This window comes from Malus sylvestris, chromosome 11 (assembly GCF_916048215.2).
Source record: "Malus sylvestris chromosome 11, drMalSylv7.2, whole genome shotgun sequence".
Lineage (NCBI taxonomy): Eukaryota > Viridiplantae > Streptophyta > Magnoliopsida > Rosales > Rosaceae > Malus > Malus sylvestris.
In genome coordinates this window covers 19,717,132-19,733,216 of record NC_062270.1, presented here as the reverse complement: position 1 = coordinate 19,733,216, position 16,085 = coordinate 19,717,132, and the positions used below count along the sequence as shown (strand labels likewise).

Sequence of the window (16,085 nt, the reverse complement as noted above, 5' to 3'; positions counted from 1 at the left end):
AAAGTTCCGGTCCCAACTTGGGCCCAACTATGTATTGAATCACTTCCATGTTGTAATAAGTTATAAATTTTTCTTGGTCTCATCTTAAGGAAACTCACCTCCACATATTTCTAATTGTCAATGAGGACAAAAATATGCAAGAAATAAAATACTTGGCGCTCAAAGAATCTTATTTAGTAAATGCAATATTCATTGAGGATAAATAAGTCAATAACTAATATTTTTTTAACTACACCTCTATTAAGTAAGAACCTTCCTAAGTTATAAAATTGGTTTAGTCTCAACTTTGTACAGGTTTTATTGTATCCATTCAGGTCTAACATATACCGAGTTAAGCCCATAGGTCGTTAATTCAAGTCCAATGACAGCCTAGTTGGGCTTTCACATGACTCTCTTTTTTTATGGGTGATAGATGTGGGCTAAGCAGCATAATAAGTTTTTCATAAGAGTAGTAATACACTTACTATCTATTTGTACCATATGTCTAATAGAGTTAGGATCCACAAACACATGTGTGTCGCATCTCTAATAAAGAGATGGTACAAATGACGGTAAAAATAGCATTATTCTTTTCATAATAACTTTGTATCAAACTCATTATCCACGAAATTCGTCTTAAAAACCTTCAACTTACAAGTTAAAGACGGAATATTTACCAAACAGTTGGAAGTCAAGGTCATGACAATGAAATAAAACTCCAAAGTAAAATAGTTTTCACACACCCATTTTACCATTCTAAGCAACCTTTTTTTTCTATGTCCCTTTTCTTTTTCGAATTATTAAATTAATGCCAAAAATAGAAAGAAAAAAAATTGAAAAAAGTTTCTTTTTCTTTTCCTTGCGAAAAAGTTCTAAATAAATAAGTAAAATAAATATATATAAATAAAAATAAATAAAAAAAACAAAAAAAAACAGAATAAGAGTACCGAAACTGAGCTCCACATACTCATTTAACTTGTATCCATGGCCACACTTTCCTGCTATTCCCTCCACCCTCTTTCTTCTTCTTCTTCTTCTTCTTTTCCTTCAACATCTCAATCTTTTCCACACCAACCTCAAACAAAACCCGAAACCCCTCCTCCGCTCATCCGCTGCTCCGCCACCGGCATTGCCACTATTGCCGCCCCCGGACGTGAAATCATAATTCAGCCAACCACTCGGCTGTTGGTCCAACCTATTCTCCTATTTGCTGGCTTCGATAGACCCTTGGACACCCAAACTTTTCTTGCCACTATCAGTGTCTTGGCCGCCATTGCTCTCTCCCTCTTTCTCGGCCTTAAGGTAACTACCTACTCCTTCTGCCTTTGTTTTTTCAAAAAATTATAAGGGCAATTAGCTACAATAAACATATTTTGACATTTCTTTGTAGAAATGATCAGTGTTGATTATGTCGTCATCATAACATCGTTGTGTTGTTGTGTCGTTGATATATGAGATCAATATGCCGTCTTTACTGAAAATTAATCATTTCTGCTAACCAAATATCAAAATACGTTTATTGTAGCTAGTTTTCCAAATTATAATTATCTTTACAAAATGGGGATTATGGATTTTAGCTTTTTTGGGTTAAATGTGATGAATCTTTTGCAGGGTGACCCTGTGCCTTGTGAGAGATGTGCTGGCAATGGTAATCACTTTCCGGTTGCTTTTGTTATCTTGGTTTTTAATTTTGAGATAAGAAATGAATGATTGACAGCAATATGAATATGATATGGATAAAGTTTCAGCACTTATGTCATTGAACTAGAGAAACACGTTGAACTTTTATTAAAAAACCCAAGTCTCTCAAAAAAGCACTTCTATGGCCCGTATGTACTTTTAAGTTTTTCTCCCAAACTAAGTCAAAAGAACTTTTGGTTGTTTGAAAACGCTTTCGGTTCTTCTCCTAGTAGTCCCATACAGGCCCTTAATATGCCACTCAGGTACTAATCAAATGGTGCAAGCAGAGACCAAGCAACTTTTCCTAATGGAGGCTTTAGGCCGCTAGGGCTCATGTCCACTTGTGTGGCATTTGCATTTTAGTTAGCCCTTTTTTTATGCATTTTTCATGCTAATATGGAAGGGAAAATTGTAACACTAATCATGCAGTAGAGTCTCTTATAGTTGATCAATTTTAAACTTAGGATCTGCAGCGAAGAAATAAGCCGAAGACGGACTTGGTTGACAACATGTGTTGTTTGGATCTCGATTAATATTATTTTTCACGTAGTTTCAGTCACCAGACAAGTAAGATTTTCCCAGTGCTTACCAGCGTAGGTTGAGATTTAAACATGGGACTGAACCCAACCAGTTTAGACTGAAGGGTTTTAAGTACAATTAGCCCTTTTGTAGCTTGCACTGTCGCACATTATAACTTGGGAACGGTCTACTCTGAATTTTATCTTAATCATGATTTTGAACTCTCTCAGTTTCAATGTGATGTGATTGCTACGATTTATCTTCTTGGAGTCTCTTTTTGTGAGCATTTCACAGTATTGTGCACAGTTTGAGCTAGGTTTTGGACGAGTTCTCGAGTCAGGGGAATCACGTTGGTACTCAACCATTAGAACGTCATGTAGTGTTGAACATCTAATTGTTGATCCCTGCTCTACAAAACCTTAGTTTGAAGCATCCAAGGATCTATCATATAGGATTAGGATCACAATGCTGCAAGCAAAAAATGTTAGTACTGGAATTAAAATATACGGATCTGTAAACCATCTGTTTAGTTTCTTTGTTTCAACATTTAGTAATTCTTTTATTTGTTTCAACATTTTGTCTATCACTGAGACTTGCCCCCGGTGGTGTCTCAGTACTGTCCGTCTTCTCCTAATACATAAATATTTTTGGGACTGGTAGGTGGTACGAAATGTGTCTTCTGCAACAATGGCAAAATGAAGCTAGAGACAGGCTTGGTTGACTGCAAGGTTTGCAAGGGTGCAGGTAATAGTTTCTGACATCTTCTTTGCTGAATTATTACGATCCTTAGACCTTAATTAGGCATGTATGATCATCGAAGGACATAATCGATCTAGGATTTTGGTTAATAATACTCTCTCGCCCTTCTGATTTTTTTGATGTCTGTGGTACTACAACTACAAGTACTACTGAAGTACCGTGTCGCATGTCACAAGTTGTAGTACTGAGCGAGTACCCAATAAGTAAATCGTGTAGATTAATACTAATGCAACCCTAATCATATCACTACTACTACTAAGTACTGAAATGCCATTGAACAAGTGAAGTAGTAGTCTTGTACTCCTATTGGCTATTCCTATTGGTTTCTGGGGACATAGATTATTAGGATCTTTTAGTCTTGAACTCTGCATGCCCCTCAATGATTCTGGTAGTAATCAGATTGTCAAGTTATTCACCAGATTGTGAACTTCTTCGATATTTGTTTTGTATGGTTCAATCTCTCATTTTCTCACATATTTATTTATTAGGTCGTAGCTTTCGCAGTAGCTTCATCGATTTTTTTATTTTTTTTTATTTTTTTGTAGGATTGGTACTTTGCAAGAAATGTGCAGGTTCTGGCTACTCTCGACGGCTATGAACTATGTAACAATTTTTAGAATATTACTCTGCTCTCTCTCTCTCTCTCTCTCTCTCTCTCTCTCTCTCTCTCTCTCTATTTGCAATTCTGAATGAACTTTCTCTAGCTCCAACTCCTTTTTGCCTAGATGTATATCTTCTTTTTGTACATTCAAGTGGTAGCCACATACTCTAATGTACATGTGCTAATTCCAAAAATTGCATTCTAATTCGTATTTTCTTCCGTTGTGTGTGTGTGTGTGTGTATTATTAGAATCGAAATCTTCTGAAGCATTGTTGGTTTAGTTGTAGTTTGAGATGTAAACCTAGTTAAACTCGAACACGCCTATCTAAATGATAAATCTTTATAAACAAATTGGATTCAAATCAGACCATGCTTAATCCTAATAACACAAGTTACGAGATTATAATGTGTTAGCCGCCACTAAATTAACCATATGATCCCATCATGAGATGACGTCATAAGCCGAACTTAATGATGAAAGTCATCATAAGATAATTATGATGTGAAGGAATTTGAACCAAACAGTTCATTATTCATAAATAAAAGCAACTACAAAGTGTTACTAATCAACCCCCCCCCCACTTGGGGACACATGTTCAGTGATACAATCTCATTATTATCACAACATACCATAGCTAGTAGTAGTTTCATACAACAGTAAACACAAAGTAGTGCAATGTCATGCATAATCGAAAGTATGATCATGCAATTATTACAAACTAAAGTAAACTGCAATAAGAGAGTCATCACCAAAATCTGAAGGTGAAGGTCTCACTGCCAAGCCCACTTGCCACTTCCTAAATTATCCTTGTTCTCTCGCTATATCCCGAAGTGTCGAAAAACAAAGTGTGAGTGGATCAAGTTTATTCTAGTCAAAATCATTCGAATATAATAACCTCCGTTTTGAAATCCCATAGATAGTTGAAAACTACATACATAGAGTACTATCGTAATAGTAATCAAGTTCTTATCACATCACTCGTCATATTAAAGAAAGTAATCTCAATCACATTATCAAAGTAAATAAAATGTATAGCAAGCAGGTGAAACGACATCTACCTGATTGATGACTAGCGTCTACTAGCGAATCTAGCCTCTCCTGAAAATATAAGTACCTGCAAAATAAACCTACAGCTGTGGCTAGCTATACGACGATATGTATGACTGCCATGAGGTTGATGACTACGTACACAACCTTTAATTTGACTGCCATGAGCAAATACACCAATTTTTGTGAAAGATTATTGATCAATCCTTTCAATTGATTGAACTCACGATGAAATATTGTTGATTAATAGAGTGTTTTGATAAATAATGAAAATCAAAACCATGCAGACTAAGAAAAAAATCAGTGGAACCATTTTACCCCTCCGTGCATTTTACACTCACATAACATGAATATTTAGGAAGACTAAGAAAATATAAGAAATTTAAATTCAAGTCAAGGCATGAAAATTACTTAACATTCCACTATGTCGAGAATAAAATATAATATTTTAAGACATGGGTTGTAACAGTCTACCCTCTTTAAGAGAATTTTATCCCCAAAATTTTTACAACAACTAGTAGAATAGATAGGGATATTATGCTATCATACTTTCAGTTACACAAACTGGTTCATCTTCATAGCTTATGATTGATGTTAGACAATCTATTGTTAATTTCAGCCTAGGTAAATGTTAGACAATTTGTTGTTAAAACCACTTTACGCCCTACTACAGTGCTCATGATTGATCAGCACTCGTCTCATTTTACTACTCTTAAGTATAATGAAATTCCCACTAATTTTCATTTTACTACTCCTAGTTGGGGTGAGAAGAAGTGAACGTGCTGGGAATTTGTAGAGACTTGACCTCGAACTAGACCACCAGCATAACGCAAGCCAAGATCGTGGTCATTGACGACCCACGACATCCGCGAGCAGACGCCAAATTCGACCCGAGATTAAAGAAAAGATAGGAAATCTGTCTTTTCAGAGCTATCGTCCCACTAAAAAAAATATTCTTGTGATAGGTCCGGTTCCTGGTCAGAAATATAGTGAAATCACCTTTCCTATTCTTTCCCCGAACCCCGCTACTAAGAAAGATGTGCACTTCTTAAAAACGTGCTGGGAATTTGTAGAGACTTGACCTCGAACTAGACCACCAGCATAACGCAAGCCAAGATCGTGGTCATTGACGACCCACGACATCCGCGAGCAGACGCCAAATTCGACAGCCTATTGACTGACAACATGGGAGCCATATCCGCACCTAGTGCCCCATGAAAACCCTTACATCATATCAAAGTCATTCTGATTTTGTAGTTCACAATCAAAGTCATTCGTTTTGCAAATGTCAACAAATGAAGAACAATGAAACTAGAAACGTCACAATTTCCATTTTGTATGTACGCTTTTTTTTTTCTTTTTGACAAAGGGGCATAGGCCTGAAAGAAAATGAAGATTACAATAGAATATCACAAGGCCATGAGACCCTAATTATATCTGCAACTTGCAACCGATGACAAGAATAAGGAGATTGCTTAAAAAACACTGGACCAAATGAGCTAAATCATCATCAGCAACAAAATTTCTTTTCACAATAGATATGACAAATTTCACAATACCAGATTTGGTGCATAACTGCTCGACAATTCAGTACTAAACTTCCCAGAGGGTGATTATCCACTTTTGCATTAAAAATCAATTGAACTGCAAGAGCAAAATCCGATTCTACCATAATCTTCTTAATTCCATTATTCCATGCAAATTACAGCCCAAAAAAAACATCCTAAACTTCAGAACATAGAATCTCACCTCGACCAAGATTAGCACAAAAACCAAAAACCCATGCCCCCGACGAGTTTCTAAGGACACTGCTAGCACCAATGAAGTTGGCCTCCCCCTCCATTATCCTAAACAAAACAAAAAGGGATTGAAATCACTAAGACAAACATAAACGGTTACTGCAACAAAGTTACTACGAAATTGAAATTACATTACCAACACCCAAAGTTGTAATTAACTGAAAATTGAAGGAAGATTGAATATCAGAGTAATAAAATTATCAAATAAAATCCACAAACATAAGCAAAGCCAAAAATTGAAACATTCAAGTTCAAAATTTATTACAAAATCACAAAATCATCAATCCAATGCAAGTAAACAATGAAAAAACATAGAAATAATTGAATGCATAGAACATAATTGAAATATAAAAACACACTACTCAATCATAAAATGCCAAATACGATTGATCTCCAAACACCACAGAAATTTGAAACTCTTAAGAGTATTTTGAGTCATAAGAATCAACCAAGCATCATGATCGAACTTGAAGTAAAAAATCGCAGAAAAAAATCCATCGCCATTAAAACTCTGGTGCGATACTTCAAGCTATTGAACGCGAGGGCTCTATTGGTGCGCCTAAATTGAAGAGGCTGATTTAATTGGCTGATGGATTTTTAAGGGTAAACACGTCATTTCCAATGAACCCATTAATTTTTAACAAACGATATTATCTATACTAAAAGAGTGGGAGAATAGGCTAAACCTCACAATGAACTAGCAATAATAGGGTTCAAATCCGTCTTTGGCGAGAATTGATCCAAAGACCTCTCACTTACAAGTGAATAGAAATACTACTAAACCGTAGTACTAAGTGACATGAGCCCATTAATTAAATCCAAACAAAACTTATGCATTGGTACATGGATAATTAGTAAACCTTTTAGTGATTTATGGCCAAACTCCCTCATAGAATTTGGAATGTTCATGGGATAGGAAATCTCAATCCTATCCTAAATGATTCTCTTCACCTAAACCCATTTACGTAGAGATTTTTCAATGTGTTGGGAACCCATTTTGGTATACAAAGTATAATAATATAATTAATTGAAAACTAGTAAAAGAAAATTCTAACTAATTATATAATGACACTTGATGCAACGAGCCGTATTTTTTGCACACTAAAAAATTTCTCATTTCATGTTAGTAGTGATTTTGTTTTCTGTTTTGGTTTACAACTGTGAAGACATACTACCGGATGTGTGAAAAATAAAAATGGATGTGTGAGTAACACTCTTCTTAGGATATTAGGTAAGTAGTGGTTATATTTTCAGATTATTTTAGTTGATCACTGAACGTTGATGTTTTTACAAAACAACCTATTATAAATGATTGTTGATGTAATAAGGATATAATATTATTTTGCTTTGCTTTTTAATTTGTTAGCAAACGCAAATGTGGAAGCGGTAAAATGATGCGAAAATTAACTTAAGACACAAATTAAAACCCTCTTTTGACTATTGTAGTATGTGTATAAGTAGGGATCGTTCTAAACCGGAGATTATGAGAGAATGCTAATCTAAACCAAACTGACCTAAAAACATAAAAACTAGACTCTAAAACTCTAACTAAGGTTATATGACTCAAACAACCTTAAAAGACTCAAAACAGCTTTAAACAATCAAATTGACTCAAACTAGACACTAGGAATGACTTTGAACGAAAATTGATTTGATTATGACTCAAGACATTCAAAAACACAAAATAACACCGATTCTAACCTAATTGACACTTAAAACAAAGGGGGGTTTTGGTTTTGACGAATTTGAACTAAAACAAGACAGTAACTAAACTAGACAAAGTTTGATACAAATTTGGATTTCTGGATGGTTTATGGGCTTAGCTAGAGGTTCTTTATCCACACATAATTATATGAACATGAATCGATTTCCAGTTACTCTTTTGTTGAATTATGAACGACAATGCCCCAGATTAACCGTGTCAATCACTAATTAACCCTCAGATTTTCCTTTAGTTATTGGATTGGATGACATCATTCGACAACCCAAAACATTCTTCAAAAGTTCCCTACATGACATCATAATGGAGATATAATCAAAGATCATTATGTTCTGTGAAAATCATAAGTATTGACAAAGCATTCGTAACTATGACATCATGATACTCATGCCAGGAATTTAACTTAACGCGATCGTGATTAGCAACCTTCACTACTTGTGAATATAAATTCCTAACGATTATGTGAAATTCCCTTATATTCTTGCATCAAATTCATGCATGCAAACTAAGTGTGCACCCTTAATCGACATACAAGAATAAGTTCTGAATAAAACAGTTAAGCAAATTGCATTCACGATCCACAAATTCATAACTGGATTTAATCAATTCATATTGCATATAAAATCATGGCTTCAAAGTCTCCCCTAGCTAAAACAAGTTTAGCCTCTCATATTCACAGCAAAACAAACAAAATTGAATTTAAACATTGAAAACAAAAGATTGATTACACCTAAAACGCCCAGCGAATCAACTTGAATGCCCTGCACGTTCAAGCTCCTCTCTCTTCTTTTCCTTGCTGCGGCACAGAGGTTAAGGGATGATTTTGGATGTGTTTTTGGGTTAGGAATGGATTTGGGTTGGTAAGGGTGTGCGGCAAAGTAAAGGGATGGTGTGTGGATGTGTTTTTGGTTGTGTTGAATGGTGGTGTATTATGGTGGAGGATGGATGAAATCTGGTACCCAATGGCTGTTACACACACCTAGTTAAATAGAAAAATATGTCAAAACATTAGGGAAATACAGCTAGGGTGCGGCAGAAAAACCAAGGGAAAGAAAGTAATGTCTGTAGAAGGATTTTTAACTCTAAATCAAATCAGAATCCAAGGAAAAGGTTAAGGGGACAAGGAAGGGGACACAAGGCAAAGGAAAGGGAAAGGTTATGACACAATAGTGAAAGTGAAAGTGAAAGTGAAAGTGAAAGTGAAAGTTGTGGCAGAAATCTAGAAGAAAGGGGAAGGAGTGCACAGCTAGGGAAAGGAAAGAGAGTGGTGTGACAAGGAAAAGGGAAGGAAAGGCAAAAGGTTAAGGCTGCAAGGAGGGAGACATGGATGTGTGCACAGCAAGGAAGGTGAAAGGTGGTGGAATGGTTCAGCAAGGGGACAATGAATGGGACAAGGGTGGTGTGTAAGGCAAGGAAGGGGAAAGTGATAAAATGGTGCAGCAATGAGACAATGGAGGGGACAAGAATGGTGTGCACGGCAAGGAAGGTGAAAGGTGGTGTGACACCCCTTTGTGGCTAAGATTAAGGCTTCTAGAATCCTTTATTTAGTGTCCTAATATCTTTAGGAACCCTCCTTGTGGCTGGAACTTAGTTGGATTAGGATTAAGGAAGGTTAAATCAAAATAAGGTAACTTGACTCATGTTTCTTCTTTTCTTGCTGAGCTCTTTATCTTCTTTAAATTAATTCTTCTTTCTCTTTAACACATTCCTAGCCTCTTTAGTCTTCAATTTCATCCATCCACCTTGCTCCATGCATGTGTTATCCATTTCAAGCCCAAAACTGCACCAAAATGCACCTTATTGCTTCATAAGGCCTATGGACCTACAAACACACGAAAATAGCTTAAAACACTAAAATAACTAAGAACTAATTAAGTAAATGCAATGAAACAAGCTAATTAAGTCGCATAAATATGCTCTTATCATAAAACAAACACAAGACTTTAGGTGCATGTTGAAATGTTTACATTAGTTGTGTGAGAGCTTGTTTATGAGTGGTTTTAGGTTAAAAAAAAGGACCTTTAACGAAAAGCCCATTGTACTGTTCACTTTAACGAAAAACCATATTTTTACACTAAAAAGTCAATCCTGGTACTATTCACTTTACCCTTTATTTTGTTCTTATCGTTAAAACTCAAAGTTTTCAAGCCCTTTTCATTAGTTTTCCTTAAAAAAAACACTTTAGATGTTCCATGTTTTCATGTATTCATGTGATGATTGTATGCAATACCTATACTCACTAGAATTATATGCAACTGTAAGATGATGATTGTACTATATACATGTATGTATTGTAGCTAATTCTAAATTTAAACCTAAACAAGTTTACACCTCACTACAATGCTCATGATGGATCAGCGCTTGTCTCATTTTACTACTCTCAAGTATCATGAAGTTCCCACTAATTCTCATCTTACTACTCCTAGCTAAGGGTGTGAAGAAGGTGAATGTCTGAGAAATTTATTGAGACTTGTCCTCACACTGGACCACCAGCATAATGCATGTCAATATCGTGGTCATTTACGACCCACAATATCAGCGAGCAGACGCCAAATTCGACAGCCTGTTGACTCACCACATAGGAGCCATTAACCGCACCAAGTGCCCCATGAAAGCTCCTACATCATATCAAAGCCATTCTCATTTTGTAGTGCACAATTAGGCTGCGAATACTTAAGTATTAAACTCTTCATGCACAACTCCTTAAACTTCAAATGAATTGTGTTGATGCACAAAATCGGTGAGAACTTTGGTACAACAGAAAGTGTTAAGTTTGTGACCTTTGCTAGACTACTCTGGTCACTAGTATGGATATGTATGTAAATGGACAGAAATAGGGAAGCAAACACAAGATGTATTTTGTTCACGCAGATTGGCTACGTCCACGGAGTAGAGGAGTTCTCATTAATTGTGAAAGATTTACACAAGTACATAGGTTCAAGCTCTCATTTAGTGAGTTCTAGTGAATGATTTAGTACAAATGACATTAGGGATTATTGTGGGAGAATGATCTCCTTTTATAGAATAGAGTTTCTAGCTTTGTTCTGACATTGACATGTGTCGTGTTGTGATTGGCCTCTGATGTTGACACGTGTTGTGCTGTGATTGGCTTCTGATGTCGACATGTGTCGCGCAGTAATTGGCCTCCTGGTTGGAGGGAAACTCTTCTGGATCCTTGAAGGTATAACGTTGACGGTGCTCGGTAATTTTGGGATTGGTCAAGTATGGTACAAACAAATTGTTTTGCAAATATCAACAAATGAAGAACAATGTGGAACTAGAAATCTCACAATTTCCATTTTGTATATACACTTTGCTATCACATAAAGCTCCATTATCCTAAACAAAACAAAAGGGGACTTAAATCACTAAGATAAAGCATAAACAGACACTACAACAAAGTTACTACAAAATTGAAATTATATCACCAACACCCAAAGCTGTAATTAATTGAAATTTCAAGGAAGATAAAATATCAAAGCAACAAAATTATCAAATCAAATCCACAACCATAGGCAAAGCAAAAAAATTGAAACATTCAAGTTCAAAATTTAATACAAAATTACAAAATTACATCAATTTGTGGCAAGTAAACAAAGAAAAAAAAACGTAGAAATAATTGAATGTGTTGGTACCACACATATTGGGCCTCAGGCTTTGACACATTGGGCCTCAACATTTGGGCCACATTACCCAACCCATAATTCTGTAAAAGGAGAAAGCTTTTATTCTATAAAAGGGGACTTCTCCCCCTCATAAATCAGACTCTGAGAACCCAACAGAGGGCAATACCCTCACAAATAGAGAAACTCTCTCAATCTCTCTCTTTCTTTGGGGGACTCCCCCTCACACTTGTAATCCATACATACAGTTACAGAGAAATACAATCAACATCAGTGTGGACGTAGCTCAAACATTGGGGTGAACCACGATACATCTTTGTGTTCTTGGGTGTTTGCATGATTCACGGTCGGATTTACGTTGTTCCAAGACCTTCCGGTTTTGTTCATCAACATTTGGCGCTGTCTATGGGAAACAACACGAAAAGCTATGTCGGTTCTCTTTCATGTTTTTTCATCTCACCACCTTGAATCTGCACAACCCAAGAACCTAAAACCTCCATCTTTGGGCTTTTCCAGAAAACCTTCAATGACTCCCTCACACACTCACTCTTCCCACTCTCTCTCTCTCTCACTCCTCACAACAATAAAGCTCCATAATCTTCCTCTGCCATTCCCTTTTATTTTCCTCTGACCATTGACAGAGCAATGGCCGCTTCTTCTTCTTTTTTCGTCGTCGTCGTCCGCACAATCATCGTTGTCCTCGACGGCAGCAGGAAATACTAATGGCAGTAACAGTACGGGTGAAAGGTCCTAGAGGCAAACGACATCATCGGCGCAAGTCCCTCTTACTCACTCCACTAGACAAACAACGTCGTCTTTGCGAGCCAACAGCCATCGCACACGACCCTCTTCTTCCAGTTCACGGCGCTCTGTCATACCCAGTTTGAGAACTCCTCACTCTAACCTCGAATATACCCATCAGATTTCTCCACCGCCCTCATTATTTTTCTTGGCGATTACCGCGACCGTGGCCCGGATACCAAAAAAGTCATCGATTTTCTCGTCTCCCTGCCCTCCAAGTACCCAAATCAGAAGCACGTAGTCCTCACCGGCAAATATTGGTATTGCTAGTAGTGAGAAGAGGTACGTGCTTGGCGTCCAGTATCTTAAAAAGATGAAAAAAGCCACTCCAACCTGGACAACTAAACACAACAGGTGCCTCAACCAAAGCTCATTGTCCTCCAACGCGTAAGCAGTGATGGTGTCTGGACCGCCAAGATGCACGAGAAGAAATGGTGCCCATAAAGCCATAATGGTATGGCTGTTTGGATGTGGGGAGCTTTCTTGATCGTCTACTTGGAAGCTGGATATCATTCCAAGCGTGACAGTAGCAACCCTATCCGTTGATAAATACGGTGTCCAAATGACGATTCTGATCCAAGTTTTAGCACTGTACTTTCTTCGGCTTCCCAACACTACTAGGATAGTTTGTAAGCATAGGCTGCAGAGAACCAGCCGAAGCAACCAGCAATGCAGCAGAAAACAACGAGCTATCTTTGGGAGATTTTGAAAAGGTTGCCGCCACCGTGGCTGTTGTCGGCGGCAATGGTGTGCAAGGGATGAAGGGAGACGACGAGGAGGTTGTGGAAGGCGGCGGAGATGCTTAGGATTAGGGTTCCGACGAGGGCATAGGTCGGTTATGTTGGATCGGTATTGCAGAAATGCCCGGGCCTCGTGAACTTATCTCTTAGAATGGAAAGTGATGTGGATGCAACATTGCTGGCGTGGATTACATTTTCATGCCCAAATCTTGATTACTATTGGAGCGAGGAGATCAAGAAAAGCAAATGGGTGGTGTCGGAAAGGTTTTCACTTTGGCTCAAGTCTTCAGGCACTTGATCATTAAGATAAGAACCTTATCAAGACCGATGGCTTTTGTCGACCACCAAAGAAGATGCCCACTCCATTGTCTAAAAAGATAAGTTTTTATTCTGTCTGCCATCTGCCATCACTCTATTATTAATTATATTATTATTCCGTCTGCCATTTACCATCTGCCAAAAGGAAAAAGAAAAAGAAAAAAAAAAGAAAAAGAGCTTTACTTTTCACATCATTACGTTTTCTCAATATCATTACCTATCTAATATTTTATTATTATTATTTTATGATATTTGTTAGCATGCTGCCTAGTGTCATGTGATTGCCCTTAACAATGTCATATATGATACAAATCATTTACCACACGACTGAATAAATTATTTGTTTATAGAAGGCACACAGTACAATATTTTGTCTTGACAAACTTTGTCAATTTGATTTATTCATTATACGATCATACTTATACTGTCACTTATTGTCAGGAATTATTGAGCAACTAGATCCATTGATCAACATTGTTGCTGATTAAAAGAACGCAATATGTGAACCTGACAAGCGGACCCAAATCATGTTGAGAATCAACTCATACTAAGTGCATGTCGACATAAAGTAGATACTTGCAATGAGGAATACCACGAGTTGAGCCGCCTCGCAGCGAGCATAGTTTCTAGCCGAGCAGCCTCGCAACGAGCATCACCTCCAGCCGAGCAACCGCCTCGCCGCGAGCATAACCTCTAGCCGAGCAGCCTCACAACGAGCATCGCCTCCAGCCGAGCAGTCTCGTAACATGTGACACCTCTAGCCAAGTATTGCTTTATGTTGAGCATTGCCTTGCGTTAAGTATTGGTTCAAGACATCTAGCCACTTCGGCCTGTACATGGATTGGATTTGAAGTCTCTAACCAAAAGACTCTCTTGACTGAAGACTTAGGGGACTGCTGTTGGTACCACGCATATTGGGCCTCAGGCTTTGACACATTGGGCCTCAACATTTGGACCTCATTAACAAGCCCATAATTATGTAAAAGGAGAAGCCCCTTATTCTATAAAAGGGGACTCATCCCCTTTCACAAACCAGACTCTGTGAACCCAACAGAGGGCAATACCCTCACAAACAAAGAAACTCTCTTAATCTCTCTCTTTCTCTAGGGGACTCCCCCTCACATTTGTAATCCATACATACAATTACAGAGAAATACAATCAACATCAATGTGGAAGTAGCCCAAACATTGGGGTGAACCACGATACATCTTTGTGTTCTTGGGTGTTTGCATGATTCACGGTCGGATTTACGTTATTCTAAAGCCTTTCGGTTTTGTGCATCAACAGAATGCATAAAACATAAGAATGCAAGTAAACAAACACACTACTCAATTTATATAACACCAAATACGATTGATCCCCAAACACCACAGAATTCTGAAAAATCTTAGAAGATTTTGAGTCTTAAGAATCAACCAAGCATCATGATTGAACGCAGAGTAAAAAATCGTAGAAAAAAAATAAATCCATCGCCATTAAAGCTCTGTTGCGATAGTTCAAGTTGTTGAACGTGACGGCTATCTTCGTGTGTCCAAATGGAATGGGTTGATTCAATTGCCTGATGGCTTTTAAAGGGTAAACACATCATTTGCAATTAGCCCATTGATTAAATAAATAAATAAAAACTTATGCATTGATATATGTGTAATTAGCAAAAATTTTATTGATTTATGGCCAAATTTCCTTTATAGAATTTGGAATGTTTTTAGGGATAGGAATTCTCAATCCGATATTATTATAATTAAATTTCGATCCATTGGCAATCCTAAATGGTTCTCTTTATCAAAACCCACACGCGAGAGATTTTTCAATGTGTTAGAAACACAGTTTGATATATCAAATATAATAATATAAGTAACTGAAAACTAGTAGAAGAGAATTCTAACTAATTATATTAGGAAACTTTAACGAAAAACTTCCGGTACTGTTCACTTTAACGAAAAACCACATTTTTATACTAAAATGTCAATTCTAGTACTATTCACTTTACCTTTTATTTTGTCCTTATCGTTAAAACTTAAAATTTTCAAGTCATTTTCATTAGTTTTCCTATTATATTATTACACTTGATGTATTGAGCTTGTTATCGGCACACTGAAAGATTTCTCATTTTATGTATGCATATAACGAAAATGGATCATCGTCGGATCCTCTTTGTGGGGATCCGGAGGATCAATCAATTACGTCCGTTCATCGTATATCGTGCGGTCAAAAATCATTTAAAATTTAAAATTTAAAATTAAATATAAATAGTATCTAACAAAAACTAATCATACGATGAACGATGAACGATGAACGAACGTGATTGATTGATTCCCAAATCCCCACAAAGAGGATCGGGGGAGAGGATCCTTTTCCGCATGTAACAACCACCATGTCCACACAAAAACTTAAAGACAAGTCACTAAAACTTGCTTTGCCTAATCACCATTGGACCCCACTTCTCCATTTTTTAACCATACGAAAACACCAAAAACGACAGGCAAAACCACCAACT

General features: G+C 37.1%; 1 protein-coding gene and 1 long non-coding RNA gene across 2 annotated transcripts; one reads left to right on the top strand and one right to left on the bottom strand.

The window, feature by feature from the left end:
• Positions 1–937: 937 nt before the first annotated feature.
• LOC126588166 (protein disulfide-isomerase LQY1, chloroplastic-like) lies at positions 938–3,745 on the top strand. The gene is made up of 4 exons (XM_050253226.1): positions 938–1,281; positions 1,591–1,627; positions 2,839–2,922; positions 3,483–3,745. Exons 1-4 carry the CDS (start codon positions 964–966, stop codon positions 3,533–3,535), a joined length of 492 nt encoding a protein of 163 aa, XP_050109183.1. The 5' UTR covers positions 938–963; the 3' UTR covers positions 3,536–3,745.
• A 1,210-nt stretch (positions 3,746–4,955) lies between these two features.
• On the bottom strand, positions 4,956–5,381 carry LOC126588167 (uncharacterized). The gene is made up of 2 exons (XR_007611352.1): positions 5,321–5,381; positions 4,956–5,278 (listed from the first exon to the last, which is right to left on the bottom strand). It is a non-coding gene; the product is annotated as an uncharacterized LOC126588167 (long non-coding RNA).
• Positions 5,382–16,085: the final 10,704 nt, after the last annotated feature.